The following is a 17,276-nucleotide window of genomic DNA, read 5'->3' on the forward strand; positions in this document are numbered from 1 at the left end:
CGTAGTTGAAGTTCTGTATGCAAAGGTTTCAGTGCCGTCGACGAGGCAACCGTCGACGAGGCAACCGTCTACGAGGCAGCCGCCGACGAAGCAGCCGTCGACAAAGCAGCCGTCGACAAAGCAGCCGTCGACAAAGCAGCCGTCGACAAAGCAGTCTGATCCTTGGAGGCCGTTGACCGCCTTGTCGGCGAAGAGATGTCCGTCGACAAATGACCAGAGACGGTGTGCTTCTTCTTTTTCGTTGACGAAAAGAGGGAGGTGGTAGACCAATGAGGCTTCACCGTCACCGACAAAAGCGTCGACGGAGAAGACGCCGACGACATCATCATTGTAGGTTGAGGAGAATAGAGGGTGGAAGTCGTCGTCGTAGTAGTGACGACAAAAGACTTCGTCGACCGAGGAATCGACGACGAGCTTGTCGACGAGATACCAATTTTCTGAGGCAAAAGTATCTCAGGAAGAGATTTTGACACTTGACACTTAGATCTCGGAGGCGTAGAGGGTAGAGACTGACTCTTAGGAAGAGCAGAAGCGCCTTTTGAGACGGAAGGTTGGTCTTCAAGCTTAGAAGTGTGATGCTTCTTAAGCATCATAGCTTTAGGAGATGCCATCACCACCTCACTAGCTCTCTTCTTGGATGCGACAGTCTTGAGAGAGGAATCACTCTCAACATCTGACAGGGGATTATCCTTTGTCTTGAACTTCTGCAGCCACAGAAGAAGACATCCCTCTCTGTCTCTTAAGGTCTTTTGAGGAAAAGTCCTGCAGATTTTACAATCTCTCACCTGATGGTCAGGGTGGAGACAGTAGATACATTTTTAGTGTGGGTCCTCAGAATAAATTCGAAGTTTCCCACAAGACTCACAGTGTCTGAAGAGTGATCTCTTTGTAGTAGACATTGTAGTGATGATATTCTGTAGAATTCCTGACGAAAAAGTTGAAGTACTGAGCAGAGCTCAGGGAGACTCCCTTCACACGACCTGCAGTAGAAAATCTGAGAGCCTGGGGCTCTGGGGAGAAGGTTCCGGAGGGTGCTGTCACCTGATTTGCTGGAGTTTGGACCATATCTAATGACTTGGACAAGCTATTAAAGTGACAAGTTGTTCCTATTAACTTCTATGTTACAAGACTTCCTATTGTTCTTTTAGCTATGCTTTTGCTATGCTATTGCTATTTTATGTACTTTGGGACTCCCACTTCGACGACGGGGAATAATTCAAGCATGTGAATCTATGAAAGATACCCCAATACTGGAGAATGTGTGAATCTGTCATCACCTAGTATACTGATTTGTTTTGATCGTTTTAAAATATTTGTTTCCACCACACTTAAGAATTACCCAAAAATGTGCTTCATTTGTGATTTCCAAGCCGGAAATTTGAACGAGGGGACCGTGAGGTGTTGTCGGTGTCCCCTCAACCTCACCTGGAGTCTCGCCGTTGTTTGCCTGGGCTCCTCTCGCCGCCGCTTCACCGCGCGGCCACACAGCGGGGAAAACTACCGCTCCCAGGTGCCCCAGCGGCTCCTGACGACGAAGAACGCGCCCGGAGGTGCTTAAAACACTGGTGCTCCCTCGGTGGAGCGGGGAAGCCGGAAATTTGAACGAGGGGACCGTGAGGTGTTGTCGGTGTCCCCTCAACCTCACCTGGAGTCTCGCCGTTGTTTGCCTGGGCTCCTCTCGCCGCCGCTTCACCGCGCGGCCACACAGCGGGGAAAACTACCGCTCCCAGGTGCCCCAGCGGCTCCTGACGACGAAGAACGCGCCCGGAGGCGCTTAAAACACTGGTGCTCCCTCGGTGGAGCGGGGAAGCCGGAAATTTGAACGAGGGGACCCTGAGGTGTTGTCGGTGTCCCCTCAACCTCACCTGGAGTCTCGCCGTTGTTTGCCTGGGCTCCTCTCGCCGCCGCTTCACCGCGCGGCCACACAGCGGGGAAAACTACCGCTCCCAGGTGCCCCAGCGGCTCCTGACGACGAAGAACGCGCCCGGAGGCGCTTAAAACACTGGTGCTCCCTCGGTGGAGCGGGGAAGCCGGAAATTTGAACGAGGGGACCGTGAGGTGTTGTCGGTGTCCCCTCAACCTCACCTGGAGTCTCGCCGTTGTTTGCCTGGGCTCCTCTCGCCGCCGCTTCACCGCGCGGCCACACAGCGGGGAAAACTACCGCTCCCAGGTGCCCCAGCGGCTCCTGATGACGAAGAACGCGCCCGGAGGCGCTTAAAACACTGGTGCTCCCTCCGCGTCGCGGGACGCGCGCGGGCGGACGCCGGGCTAAGCCCGGGCAAAGGGCGGGCCCTCTGTGGCCCTCAGAGGACCGATTGAGGCCGGGACGGGCCCCTCCACTAAACCGTAAGACTTTGGATTGTTTGTAAATGAGTGGTTAATAAGTTTCATTAGGTATATTGACACATGTTGGCGTTGCCGCACTTGTGAAAGTTTAATTGAAGTTTTAGGCCCTCTCAGGGGCATAATAAAACATGGCTAAAGTGATAGCAGGAGGTAAATCAGCGCCTATCTCAACGTTGGATAACTACCTAGTTAAAGTTGTCACCAAAATCAACAGTGATAGACGTAAATCACTAGGTCATGGTTCAAATTCTTTGCCTGCTGGTCCTTTGTTGAATGATATAGACATCGTACTCTCTACTTCACCCCATGTCACAAATTGTGAAAATGAAAAGAATGATTTAACATCTTTGGATGATCACATTCCTAGTGATTAGGATCTACTTGAAGTTAATAGAGATTTAACAACTGACGTTAATGAGACTGTAGAAGACTCTCCGGAACGGCCATCCCAGAGAATGTTAAGATCCCGTAAACGGACTCATCTTAAACAGGGTCCCACACGAAGCAATCATAAGAAGACGGGCTCTGTGCCAACCACTCAGGCCACTAAGGATACAGCCACTATTAATCATCCTATGGCTAAGTTAGATTCTGATCAACTTGAATCCCTGTTAGGCCTCGTAGAGTCTAAAATCTTGAAAATTGTTGAACCCCTAGTTACCAAAATTGGCGAACTATCTGTCGAGATTGAAGGTCTACGTAATCTCTTGGCAAATAAGACCATTTCTTCTGAGAACCCGACCATAGCCGCGGAGGGCCTACCAGTCTCTGTTGATATCATGAAGCACTCAAAGGATACTCTAAATAGCACAGTCCCACCGGTGACTGTTCCATCAGTAAATGAGAAGATTACCTTTCCCTCTGGCAGTTGCCCAAGCAAAAATGATGCAATATTAAGTACACACCTGGGAGGTGTAAAAGCAGATCTCCCCCCTGACTGTGCCCCTTTTGTCATTGTGTTAAAAAATGTTCCTCCTTTGAAGGATGTTGCCCAGAATTCCTCCTTTGAAACCCATGAATCTCTTAAAAATAAATCAGTATCGTGGCTAAATAGGAATTTTGGCTTTCCAGTATATTTATCTCATCTGATTTTGACCGCGAGAAGAGTTTCCTGGGTTGGGCGATCACGCAAGACTATAAAGGGGGATTGTGTAATAATAAATTTTAGTAATCCCCATATAGTGCACAACATCCTATCAAAAGCCACTTTGCTTCCTTACACTGGTGAGGGTATCACCCTCCATTCATTGGGCCATTTCTATAAAGAACAGAAAATACTACCCCACAGTGTTCTATGGGAGCCCAGAGTAAGTCATCCTGAAAGCCAGTTCCCTCAGGGTCTTGCCGTTTCAAATCGCTTTCAGGCCCTGAGTAACTTAGACTCTAATGATTGACTGCATCATGGGGGCACTATAAGACTTAGCATGGAGAACTTGCCCGTTGTGGAGGGTAAGGTCATGGCACCAGGTGGTTCTGTATCAACCATACGTGGAGAGGACACACAAAATGTCATGCCTGCATTGGGGACTGTCAATGATGAAAGAGTGGATGCAACTGTCAGTATCCCACAATCGCCCCTTGGCACAAGCGTCCTTAGTTGGAACATAGCTGGATTAAATAACAAAGTGCATGACCCTATCTGGAGGGACACTCTATTAGGTCATGAAATTATTGGCCTGCAAGAAACTTGGGACACTGAAAACACCTTTCTACTTGATGGTTTTTGTGCCTTTTGGTCACCAGCGGTTGCCTCAAATAGGGGAAGGGCTAAAGGCGGTCTTTTGACCCTTATTGCATTAACTATTGATGGCAAATATAGCAAAGTAGAAACGGGTTCACCTTACTGTTTAGCAGTCGAAATTAATTCCAACTTAAATGGGATCTGGCTTATAGTAAATTTTTATAATTCGTTTATTCAGAATATGCCTAATGAACACTTACGCAGTCTATTTGATTTTTTACAAATGTATAATGAACTTTGTAAAAATCCGTATTCGGTTATTGTGCTTGGCGATTTTAATGTTCATCTATGTTTTAAAGATTGTTTTATATGGGACAGTTTAGGTCCACAAGATCAAGGTAACTCCCATTTTGAACATACACCACAGGGGACTCTTTTAGACGAGCTTCTAGTTGGGAATCATTTAGTTTATCCCGCAAATGATATAAATGACACCCCGACTTTTAAAGGAAGCGGAATAGGTTCCACCATTGACTACATTTTTGTTACATCAAATTTAGTTGGTAATGTAAGTCATTATAAGGTTAATTGGTCTACTTTTAGCGACCATAATCCTGTCCAGTTAACTCTTATTGATGATCTTAAAAAAGGAATAGTGGATAAACCGACTGTCAGTTTACTGGACATAAGGCCGACAGATCAAATGCGACGCCTGAAATGGTGTCAGTTGGTCCCAGAAGATTTCACTAAAAATCTGTGGGAGATGGTTGGGGACGAATTACTTCTGTGTTCACAAGATGGGATCTGCAGTGATGCAGTGTTGACAGCTTATCAAAAAATCTGCTGTCAGGTGAACAGAGATCTTAAAAAGTATGTAAGGATAATCCCAAAGTTGGAGAGAAATGGTTTGATCACAGCTGCTCATTCTCCCAACGGAAGCTTATGTCAGCTCTTAAAGCGGTTCCACCGGACAGAGCAGAAATTGCCATCTGTAGGAAGGCCTACAAACTGGCTCAGAAGAAACGTAAAACTGAAATCAGGGAAAATGCATGGAATGATTTACTGTCCACTGATGTCATTAATAATAGTGCGAAATTTTGGTCTATTATAAATAAACCTTTTTTTAATGGTAAAAGTAACACTGAGCTTGAATGCGGCATCCAAGAGGATGCCTGGTATGCTCATTTTAAACAGGTTTATGATGGAGATGGTTTAAGGGCGGGGCCCTTATTTAATTCTGACAATTATACGTTGACCTTCACAGAAATAGAGGTGACAAATGCCATTTTACAAATGACAAGTAATAAGGCCCCGGGACCCGATGGAGTCCCGGCTGACCTTTTTAAATCAGATATTAAACTCTGGTATAAAATTCTTTTTAATGTTTTCATAAATGCATGTCAAAAGGGCCTCCCATCAACATGGGCGAAATCGGTGATCGTCCCTATTTTTAAAAAGGGGGATAGAGGCGACCCGAGCTGCTATCGACCAATTTCTCTTATAGACTCCTCAGTGAAAGTCCTGGGGAGAGTTGTTCTTGCCCAACTAAATGGTTGGCTAGAGGAATCTGGAAAACTCTCTATGGTCCAGTATGGATTTAGGAAAGGGATGGGTACCATAGACCAATGTTTAAACTTACAACTCTTAATTGGTAAATACACGGTGGCCAAAAAAGGAACCTTATTGGTTGCCTTTATGGACCTGTCTTCGGCCTTTGACCGTGTTAATAGATCAAAACTATGGCCTATGCTCCTAGATCTTGGTGTTGATAAAGAGATTGTTTATTTTTTAGCGGACCTACATAGAGAGTTAATAGCCACAGTTCGTTATGACCAAAAGGGAAACTGTACCAAAGATATACCCATATCTTATGGGGTTAGGCAGGGGTGCATTTTGGCACCTCTCCTTTTTACCTTATATATAAATGATCTGGACACTACCCTTGTCGCCTCATGTAAAGATATCCCCCATGCGGGGAAATATTCAGTCCCTGCCCTTTTATATGCTGACGATGCTGCCTTAATCGCCAGAACGGGAGTGGGCCTTCAGCTTCTGTTAAATTCTTTCGCTGATTTTATGAAGGATTTGGACTTATCTGTAAATTTTGTTAAATCTCATGTCATGGTCATTGGCCCTAAATCTGCCAAATCCAAAACTTTTTCTTGTGGGGGCCATCAATTATCGAGAGTCTCTTCTTTTCCTTATCTGGGCGTCCTCTTTGATGATCGAGACTCCGGGGTAACCCAGATACAGGCAAAAAAGATTGTGTTTTCAAGAGCTACAGTAGGAGTCCTGGGCTTTGCAAGAAAACTGGGAGCCAGACCACTGAAGGCTCTTATCCAAGTTTACAAGGCTAAGTGTCTCTCCATAGCCTTGTACGGAGCTGAGGTTTGGGGCATTAAAAATGCTAAAAGCATTCAGACTGTCGAGGATAGATTTTTAAAAAATCTCCTCTCAGTACCAATTTGCACGGCTAATTATATCGTCCACCAGGAACTAGGAATTGGTTACCTTGAAGACAGCATTGCCCTGGCCCCGATCCTGAAATGGATTAGTATCTGGCTCAACCCGGATTTACACTTGAACCACACCATTCTGAGAGATTGTCTCTCGCTCGATCATGGCTCGTATATACCTTGGTTGAAATACATTCGGACCCTGGCCAAAAATCTCGGGAGACCAGAGCTGTATCTTTCCCCCGAGACTTTGGTAAAAGGCGACATCAACTGGTGCAAAGAAAGTTATAGTTGCATATCCTCTTTGGCAAGGGAAGAGAAGGAGCTGGTTAAGGGTCCCGTTAGGAGCCACCAGCTCTGTAAAACAACACCTCTCATGGAACCTTATCTGGGATATGTAACAAACCCAAATCATCGTTTTCTTTTAACCAGATTTAGGTTGAATCAACTATACTCTTTGATCGGAGCTAAGACAGTTTGGAAAAGGGTGCTAGACCCTGGCCCTTGTTCCTGTGATAATTTCTCCCCCCAGGACATTATACACCTTTTTTTCTTTTGTGAGCACTTTATTGACATCAGGAAACGTTTCTTAATCCCAATTTTAAAAGATAAAGGCTTTGTCCAAGTGAGACCTGCTTTTTTGTATCTACAGCTTTTAAATAATGTTTGGGAAACCTTTAATATTGCAAGTTTTTTAACTGTGGTAATTCGTACTCTGAAGAAATGAACTGTACCCTTTTTAATGTTGGTATTGTGTTATTAATGAAATCTCTGTTTTTAATATGTATTTATTGCAGTATGCTTTTATGGTTTGCACTAAACCGAATAAAGACTTTTTGACTGACTGACTGACTGACTGACTGATTTCCAAATTCGGATATACTCTTAAATATCTGCACCTTTAATTTACAGACATTTACATTTTATTGTGTGCTAGAAACGAATTAGTTCCTACAGCCTTCCAGCACCTCCCTAGTAGCCAGCATGATTGTCACATAAATCCTGTCACCTTGAAGTCAGAGAAAGAAAGGTAAACACCATGAACTCCCTCTGAAGACAGAGCCTGACATTTGACCTCTGTCTTTGAATGCACATTAACCCCTTGCGTGCTCATGACGGAACCACGCCGTCATGAGCCACGGGCGGCGTGTGCTCATGACGGCGTGGTTCCGTCATAACTGCGGCCGTTGCGGCCGCTCCGCCCACGCGGCACTGATTCCCCGCCTGTGCGGGCAAACAATGCAAGTGGGCGGAGTCGTGACAGAACCACGCCGTCATGAGCACAGCTCGCCCGTGACTCATGACGGCGTGGTTCCGTCATGAGCATTGCGGCGCAGCGCTCACCCCGCACCCCCCCAGCGCCGCGGCGGAATTTGCGCCGCAGCGAAGGGGTTAAAATGTGACAATATAAGAACAAGAATTAAAGGCCTGTTTACAGAAATCGAACGCTGGTGGAATGATACTGTAAATAGTGTATGGGCCATTGAAGGGACGAACTCAAGCTAGACAGCCTAAAACAAATAAAGCCAACAAATAGAAACCAAGTAAATTTGAGTTGCGAAACACAATGCCAATGGCAAGGAATGGGCGGAATACATTCTAGGGAAGCTTTCTGAATGTCCCCAAGATATCCTTAGCAAACCAGACAGCTGCTCTGTTGACAAAGGAGTTAGAGGCCCCGAGTGCGCAAAAAATGTGCTGTTATGTTGTTTTGTGTCTCTTTGTATACAAAATCTATTTTTTCTGATAAAAAACTGAACTTGTCAGAAAATGGTTGAGTAAAAATAAAAGCGCACTTTCAAGCTGTTTGCTTGGTACACTTTGCTATTTGGGGCACTTCCTAGTGTAAAAGACTTAAAACGCGCAGTAAAGTTTACTGAGTAAACATCAACTAATTGTAAAGTCATCCGGCACCCAATTATGTTATTTAACAAATATACTGATTAAGTCGTTTCTGCTTATGTACCCGCTTGACAAAGCAAGAGCAAATGGGCAGGGACAAAAAAAACATTTCAATGTGGCACCGGAAACACTTTGAATCAGCGAGAAATAACTTCTCGTGACACCAACATGAAATAGAAGAAACATTTTTCACTGTCTGGCAATAGTAGAATAAAATATCTTCCTTCAAATCGTAATGAAATCAGTATTGGGTGACGCCACAACATAAACACTTGATGGAGTTGATTGTCTTTGAAGAAGGGGCTCGGTCTTGGCTAACTTATAAAACTACAATGCACGTGCCCTTTGACCCGTCGCCCCTTTGATGATAGGTCATGTGCCTCTGCTGTGGCAAAGGTCACATAGCTCCAATCCCCTGACACCCTTGCCGCATGCCTCATGGTCCATTCATCAAAGTGCTGAATTCAAAACACATATTTGGGCCTTCAAAGCGCTCCTCTCACCTGAGAGACAGATTGTCTCCGCTTCTTTTATTTTCATTTTCCCTTCCTCGAATACGGAAAATGTTTTGTTTTTGAGTCCCATGGTTCACTTTCCATCAAAGCAAACACTTCTTGAGGAAACAACATTGCACAGGGGACTTGTTCTGACCTTGGGTTATGTAGCCCCCTAATTAACAAACCACAAGTTGGGTTTCTAAAAGGCAGCTGAAGTTTCACAAAGCGACGAGGGGCAGAGTATGGGATCAAAATCTATGTTGGACCGATGGGGAAAACATACCGGGTTTAATAGGAATGGCAGATGGCACAGCTTTGCAAAGCACTGCTTTTATTATTTTTGTGAGTACAACCTTTTCCAGCGAGCTGAGCTGTAGGCTTGCTTATGGCACAGTATTTTCTCGATAGGTACTCCTTGTGTGTGTTGTGCATATGGGACAGGCGAGGCTTTGAGTGACACCTTGTCTGTACAAAAAATACATGTTTGCACAGAAGATCTGACGTAAAAAGGGAGTCCTGCTGCCACAGGCGAGCCGCAATGCAGCAGTGGTCTATGGGCTAGGTTAGTCTCCTCGTTGTGTGGTGCCCTCTTGGGGTGCTAAGAACTGGGCAGGCTATTCGATTCCGAGAGGCATGTGGGCGAACAGCAGGATTATGTCACCCACGCTTCCAAGGTGACACAAGCTTTAGTTCCTAGAAAATGCCTTGAGGGGGGAGTTAAGCATGGAACCTATTGACATGGCACATCATACTGTCATAGTCACGGCCTTGGTGCAGCCAAGGCTTGAATACAACAATGCTATCTAGCTCAGTCTGCCAGGCAAAATCATAAAAAACTACGGCATTAATGCCTGAGCTGAGCTTGTCACTGGATCCAGACTTCATGACTGCATTATCCCACTCTTATAAGACCTAAGCGCCTGCCAGGTATCGAAAGAGTACTACTCAAGGTTTGGGAAGTGGTTCATAGCGTAGGTTATAACTCATCTCCACCAGTCTTGGATGCCAGATCGCCAGTCCATGTCCGTCAAAGCTCTCTGTGTTCTGCAAGTCAGTTCCTATTAGACTTGCCCAAGTCTAAATCTGTCCCCTTCGGTGATGGGACCGTTCCCACTGCAGCCGCTAAAAAGTCGGACAAGGCACCTTTGTTGGAAACTCAATTCTCTGATTCAGGGTTTGCCTTTCACAATAAAAACCGACAAAACAGCTTTTTAATCAATGAAGATGATTTTATAGTTTCCATCTGATTTGAGTTCAAGTTGTCGTATGGTCTTCGTCAGCACTCCATCCCCTATGCAGAGGATGGGTGGAAACATGGGCTGCAGTCATGCATAGAGGTGTTCTTTTGACCCTGGGCTGATGTCTAGGAAAGGCTAATAGATGACTGTGGAGGCTCCAGAACAAGAGATCCTGTGCTGTATTCCAAGCAAGAGGCACTGCATCCCATGAGCGCTATCAGTGCATCGAGAAAGGTTTTTAGTTCTTCTAACTTTTCCCACATTCCATGTGTGTTACACTGTATAGCATACATACAACTTTCAAACTCAACGTCTTCTTGCAATTTAAACTTAATGTCTGCTGTGGCTAGCAATTGCCATTTCTCATACTCCAGATGTAGGATAGTACCCCTTGGGCTAGACTGATCACGTCATCAGCTATGTTCATAACAGGACTAATGACAATGAAAGACCGCCTGCCATGCCGATCCTTATATCATTACTACAGAAGAATGAATTCGGGTAAAATATTGCCACATTGGGTATCTGACACATCAGTCCTGTATTGCGCATTGATACCCTGAGGATGGCATCATTCAGAAAGACAAGACGCTCTCCTTGACATTAACTACAAGTTGTCTCATCTTACTTTTTGACCTCTCCCATTGGCTGATCAACTGGTGCACAGTAGTTATTGCTAAATCATCAAGTTTCTACAGACCTGCTACTACACCAAAGCAGTCTAGAGCTATTGCCGAGCAATATGCCGCAGCCGCGACATTCCCAATAAGGATGATACAATTTTTACCCCACAATCAAAGGTAAACAAAGTTTTTCAGAATCAGTTATAACAACAAAACGGTTTGGTGTTATCGTGGGAGCGACATGTGACGTCTGGACACGTTGCGAATGCCTGACACTACATGCTAACATGTTAACACAAAACACTTCCTCAGAGAAACAGCACTGGGTTTAAACAGGGTGCCTCAAGTAGTCATGTATTCGGAGGACTGAGTGGCCCGACTAGACGACTATAACGGGCCTGGCTACTCTCATAGCAAGGCATACACTTTTTCTAGCATCACCGGTGGTGGAAAGTCCAACTTTTATTGATTCCTTATATTATTAATGGTTGCATTGCAGACATTGGAGCCATTGGGCTCTACAGCTGACCCTCCTACTCCCTCCATGTAACTGTATAGGTTAAGCGCTAGGGCGAGTATGCTTGATTCAAACACTACGCATTACCTTTTATTTGCTTGTCACCATTCACAAAGAGCGATTACGGAGTGAAAGGGTCTGTGAGAAACTCACTGAAGAGTTTGCACATTTATTCAAAGAAGTTCCCATCATACCTCTCCCATTGTCCCTACTGGTCCCATCCAACTACAGGATCAGTGTACTTGTTCAATGCGATGCTCAGGGGAGAGCTGGATGTTTCATCTGGATGGAATTCAATATGCCACTGCTTATGCTCTTTTGCACAGGCTGGTCAGATGAACATGATCTAAGGTCCACAAGAGAATGACTACACAAAGTATGCTCATTGGTAAGTTAGTCAGACATCTTCAACTTTAGCCATCTCCTTGCCATCTTTTTCGTCTCCTTTTCAACTACCCAGCAGTTATCACTTTACCCATTAACAAGGCTCCCTGCAAAACATTCCTTTATCCGAAATGTTCTCTTCTGACCCCTATTCTATTTACTTTTGTTCTTCTGCCTGGCATTTGCCCATCCAGCATGTTACAGGAAATATTGCTATAAATGTTTACACCATGGGAAAATGAGATGCCTTTTAAATGGCCGTCTTCAAGCTCCATTCACGATTCTTCCATTTATATTTTCTGGTCAGAGCTCTGAAACTCAAAATATTTGTCCCTTATTTTTGATCGTTCTTTTGCATATAGCCTTTCTTTTCAAATTCAAAAATCTGAAAAGTGCAAAGCCTTGCCTTTACCTGCTTTAGCTGTACTAAGTATCAACTACTCTGTTGACAGACCACGACTTCAAGATTACCTTCACATTTTAGAAATGTAGGGTATCTTGCTTTCTACGTCTTCTATAGTCTCACAGCTTGTACCCATCTCATCTTCAGCCCTTTGCTTCACATAAAACAGCTGGTGATCATGTATTTGGATCATGTTGGTGCTTCTGGTTCCTGCTATGATTATGTGCCTTACTAGGAGGCGGGTTGGGAAAATAAGGGTGTGGAGACTCAATTTCCATTTTCCAATTTGCATGGAACCACTGCAGCAGACGTTATCCCTGTTGACATCACTACTTTTCTGTCACTGCCCTCTATTTACACCAAGATTTATGCCTCTGACTTTAAGAAGGTGCAATTCTTTTCAATGCCCCTCCCCCCACCTCTGCATGCCATTTCTCAGGGTTTTAATTCTTACAGGTCTTTCTATTTAATACAGAGCCAAGGTTGCGTTTGCCTGATTGCCAGTTCTAAAATGCATGTGCTCTTATGTGGAAAGACAAACCAGTGTAATTTTACTTGCACGAGACTCAGCAGTTGGGTTGTAAGTACCAGCCTTGTTCACTTTAACACATGTCCCAGGCGACTTGTCAGAATGTGTGTGGGGGGCTGTTTGCCTGTGAGGGGGAAACTGCTTCAGTGTTCTGTACATAAAGCTTGGCACTGACACAGAGTCTAATCTGCTCTCAAGCTGTTGCTCCTAGACGGCTGCAATGCAGAGAATCACGGGTACAGGAAATGTGTTCAAACCATCAGCCGAGCTGTACTGCTTATTCCCCACACACTGCAGCCCATGCTCACATACACAACACCACATCACCAGTGGCCACAAACTGAACCCGGCAGACCATCTGAAACAGGACGATAGATGAACTCTGAATACATGCCACTGAGCAAAGAAATCCCACAAATTCTGTTGTTGGTATTTATGGCTTTTCTGCTGTATTTACAAGGCATTGTGGTGGGCAAGGGCGCCATTCAAGAACGTTAAGAGATCATCACACACTTAAACCAAGGTACTCTCCTCACACTGCAGCAGAATGTGACACCATGTACTTGTGCATGGAAGACCAACCTGCACAAGTGCATTCCGTATTCATAAGTACATACTCTAAAACAAATTGCACTGCACTGACACAGCACCACTAAGAACTTCACACGAAATTTAAGGACAAAATAAAAAGGATTAACACGTTATGCTCCGAAACCCTGCATTTTGTTTGAAAAAATCCCTCCTTTCAACATATGCAACCATCCCCGCATTTGATCCAAATCTGAAAAAAAGCCACCGTAAGGTTCACATGTCCCTCTGCGTGAAGACAGATTCTTCGCTTTGCAAGGGTGACAAGTCCCTCCAAATAACTATATCATCACACAAGAAGAGTACTCCATCAGTAACCAACACCTTCTGCAGCAAGACATTCCAATGCAGTTCTGTACATTGCCACAAGAGGCATCACACCCTACCTGTATTTTCCTCTTCTTCCGGGAGAGGCTTCCTGTCCAGTCACTGATGCGCCGCATCCGGCTTTTCAATGAATCTTTTTTGGACGAGTCCTCAGTTAACGGTTTAGACTTCCTGCAAGGGAGAGTGTATGAAGAGTACTGAGGGGGTCCTGTGTGCTCCACCCTGGAGGGTACATCAATGTCTGAGGCAAATGAAACACGGTTGCTCAAGCCAGTGTGTCCACTTGGATAGTCAAAAGAAAGTCTGCTCCCGGAAGGCAGACCACTTTCCAAGGAACTGTCCTTGTAGAGTTCACGGAGGGACGTCAAAGATGACCTCTGGTTGAAGGCTTGCTTGTCATCGTTTGGCAAAAGACCACCAAGGATGCTCGTGTTTGCGGTGCTCGGAGTCAAGTAGGAGCCGTCCATCTCACTCGCCTCCTGAGCATTGCCCCATGGACAGTCGTACCAGGAAGAGTCCGAACTCAAGGAACTGCCTTTGCTGGACCGGGGCCCAGAATCACTTGCTGACAGGCCATGGCTCGCAGTGTAATCCACACTTGAGTTCCTCCTAGCGTCTTGCAGGTCGGGCGTTTTTGAATCCAAAGCAGGTGAATACCTCAGAAGCTGCACGGGCCCTGTGCAGTCCTCCTCAGGTATTTTGCCCTGGTTACTGTTATGGAATTCCACCCTTAAACAACTGTCCAGCTTTCCGAGAGTTTTGATGAGAACCTTTGGGCTTTTCCTGTCCTCGGGCTCGAGGCTTGACATTACACCATCATGCACCCTGTAACCGTTCACCATACGGCCAATGTATTCCTTGGGGTCCACTTGATTAGTAGATGTTTCAATGCCGACGTAGTGGTAGCCATTTTCAGGAAAGTATGTGTTGTTGTTTCCCTGACAGCAGGTCCCAGACATGGTGGCCCTATGCTTAGTCGGATTGTTGCTCTTAGGGGTCCTCACCACAATGTCGCTATGCCTTGGGCTATATGGTGGGTTGCTCTTAAACTGCGAGAGGCAGCTTCTGGCCAGGGATCGTGACTTGTAGTTTGGCCCTCCCACGCCGGCACCATGGCCCCACCCATGGGAAGAGCAGGATGTCTCATCTTTCGCGTGGATACTTCGTATTTTCAGAGAACACGGCTTCTGCTTTACACCGGAGGCAATGCTGCCGCCTTGCAGCTTAGGTCCTTGAAGACTGTACTGGCTTTCTGAGTTCCCCATTTTACTCTAAATAAAGAACAGTGACATCATTACTTACTGTGGTACTACGAAAAATATAAATATGGCATATGCAATGTCTTAACAGGAAACAGGTGCATTTGTATGGTCAAAAAACTGTTTAGTTAAAGAGAACTCTGAGAAACCTCTTTAAAAACAACACAAATATATATGAGTTCATTAAGCAAGTGACAGGCTGGAACACTGCCACCACTGTTATGAATAAAGCTCCCGGATTTGCAGTGAAAAGCCATGAACAACATGCCTGTGCTTGCAAAACACAATTGCTGCATTATAAGTATTAGGAACGCGTGTGAGCGTAGAGGTGTATTTCGTACACATTCCATTCTTACAGTAATAACCAGCACCAATGCTTCTCATTTGAGACAATCGGGGACCATCTCAGCTTTGGTTATAACAGAATGTCCAAGATTGCAAAATGTCTCAATGGTTTGCAATAGTTTTATCAGTTATTAATTAATATTAATAAGCCATGTCAGCCATTTAGCAGTTGTTTCTAAAGTGTCCATTTCACTCTAACATGGGTGTTCAAAATACATTCTGCAGATATAAGGTCTCACTGAGTTCTTGCAAAGGGGTCCGATCAGTTTTTTCTATTTCTTTGGGCCAACCGAAATTTCTACAGATTAAAAACAAGTGTTTTGGGTATGTTGTATTAAAGTAACCTCGTAAGAGTCCCCTCGCCTTTGAAAGAATTTGATGCTTGTCGAATTTAAAAAGAATAACAATAATTAAAACTGGAAAAAGAAAAGTCTAAAATGTAGGTAAACTGAAAAGATAAGATGTCAATGTACCCTAACTCACCCCAGTGTGTTTTAAAAAAACTTTATAAAAGATACCGATGTTTGTTTGTGATTCTTTTTATGACGACTTGTGGTTGTTTACTTACTTACATTCTTATACATTTGTCTTTTTTTGATTGTTTTTTAAGTATTATTATTCGTTATTAATATTGAATTTATTTAGACAATTAATTCTATTGAAATAGCGAATACGAAACAAAAGTATTGAGGACATGGTTAAATCAAACTTAAAATCTATACAAATACACATCTCATTGTTCAATTCAATTAAGTGCTATATAAAATGGTGCTAGAGCGGTATGTGCAAACTTTGTTTTTAAGTAGAGTGTGGTTTTATGTAGACCGTAGGAATGTGAAGTGTTATCTGTTAATGAACTTATTAGAAATGCTTCTGCCTGAGCTATTTAGAGTTAGGGTACAAAGAAAATAAAGAACCAAGTAAAAGGGGAAAATAGGGAATTAAAATACTTTTGAAAATAGAGGAAGGATGGAAAAAGGGGTGAACATATGCAGAAGAGGGAACGAAAGACAAAGAATGGACAAAATAACTGAATAAAAATAGAGAAAATGGGTGCACTTGTTAAAAATGTTTAGTCGGAGGAGCCATCCTGAGATGATGAAGAAGACACATACTATTTCTATGTTTAATATTTAAAATCTTAGGCCTTAAAAACGACTAGCAGCTATAATAGAAATGGAGCACAGTTACCAGCCTTAAAGTAGGCAGTTCTTTAATTCTTAAAGTACAATATGCTGAAAGTTCCTAATAAAATAGACAGGCTTTTGAGTTAGCGGAGATGAAAGGGGATTTTGACAATTCTGCGGTCTGTCAAATAGATCTGAGATAAATATGAAATCTCTTAGTTTGCAATGTTTATTATTTTAGGGCATCAGGATCCACGGCACCAGTGAGACTATTGCTTCAAATAGTTCACTGTAACTCTCTGCCTATTATGAGTTGTGCTCATCCCTTCATGGGGGGGTCGAGGGCTCCTACAGATATGGTCTGCACCTGCAATGACTGCATCCGGGTCTGCAAGGATATAAGCAGCTCTTTCAATATGCTCCTCTGGGTCCAGGGATCTCAGATATTTCTGCAATATAATGTGGGTGTTCCCCTCTACAGACGATCACTTTTTTTTCATGGTGGGCCATCTTTATTACTTTGTCAGCTTTTGGTATAATTGTTTTTTTTTATTGTATTACCTTTCACCAGTGGCAAGTTTAACATAGCCTCTGTGAAAGGCATACTGTCAACGTAATTGGGGAGGATTCTCAATGTAGCCATGAAAATCTGCCCACTAAAAGGGGTGTGAGGATATAAGCCACACCTGAGCACCTGTCCCCTGTTGAATTTGTTGGTACATCCTTTTTGATAAATTGCAGAGTGGTAAAACTCGATGTAACAGGTATTCTAACAAAGTCTGTCAGGCAATAGCTTTTTTGAGCTGTTTGACAACGGCATATTGTAGCATTAGGGATTCCCAGGATGCGAACATGTGAAGGTAGTAATCTCAGCCCACCTTAGCTTTGAAATCACCATCTCCTTGCTGTCCAGGGTGTCTAGGCAACTTTTAACTGTGGCTGGGCTGACGCTGAATTATGCAAATGGTGATTGATCACAGCACTGTGCACCTGAATTTTGACTCTTATCAAACCAGTTCCAATATGTCGAATCTGCTTCATGAGGATGATTTAG

General features: G+C 44.1%; 1 protein-coding gene across 3 annotated transcripts in view; it reads right to left on the reverse strand.

The window, feature by feature from the left end:
- The window catches only part of TIAM2 (TIAM Rac1 associated GEF 2), a 336,144-nt gene that overhangs the window by 281,012 nt on the left and 37,856 nt on the right, over nt 1-17,276 (reverse strand). For all 3 annotated transcript variants that reach the window (XM_085611533.1, XM_085611535.1, XM_085611534.1), the window contains exon 3: nt 13,551-14,762. In XM_085611533.1, the coding sequence (XP_085467659.1) occupies nt 13,551-14,756 (1,206 nt within the window). In that variant the 5' untranslated portion in view covers nt 14,757-14,762. The remainder of the gene's footprint in view (nt 1-13,550; nt 14,763-17,276) is intronic.

The sequence above is a fragment of the Triturus cristatus genome, chromosome 6 (assembly GCF_964204655.1).
Source record: "Triturus cristatus chromosome 6, aTriCri1.1, whole genome shotgun sequence".
Classification (NCBI taxonomy): Eukaryota; Metazoa; Chordata; class Amphibia; order Caudata; family Salamandridae; genus Triturus; species Triturus cristatus.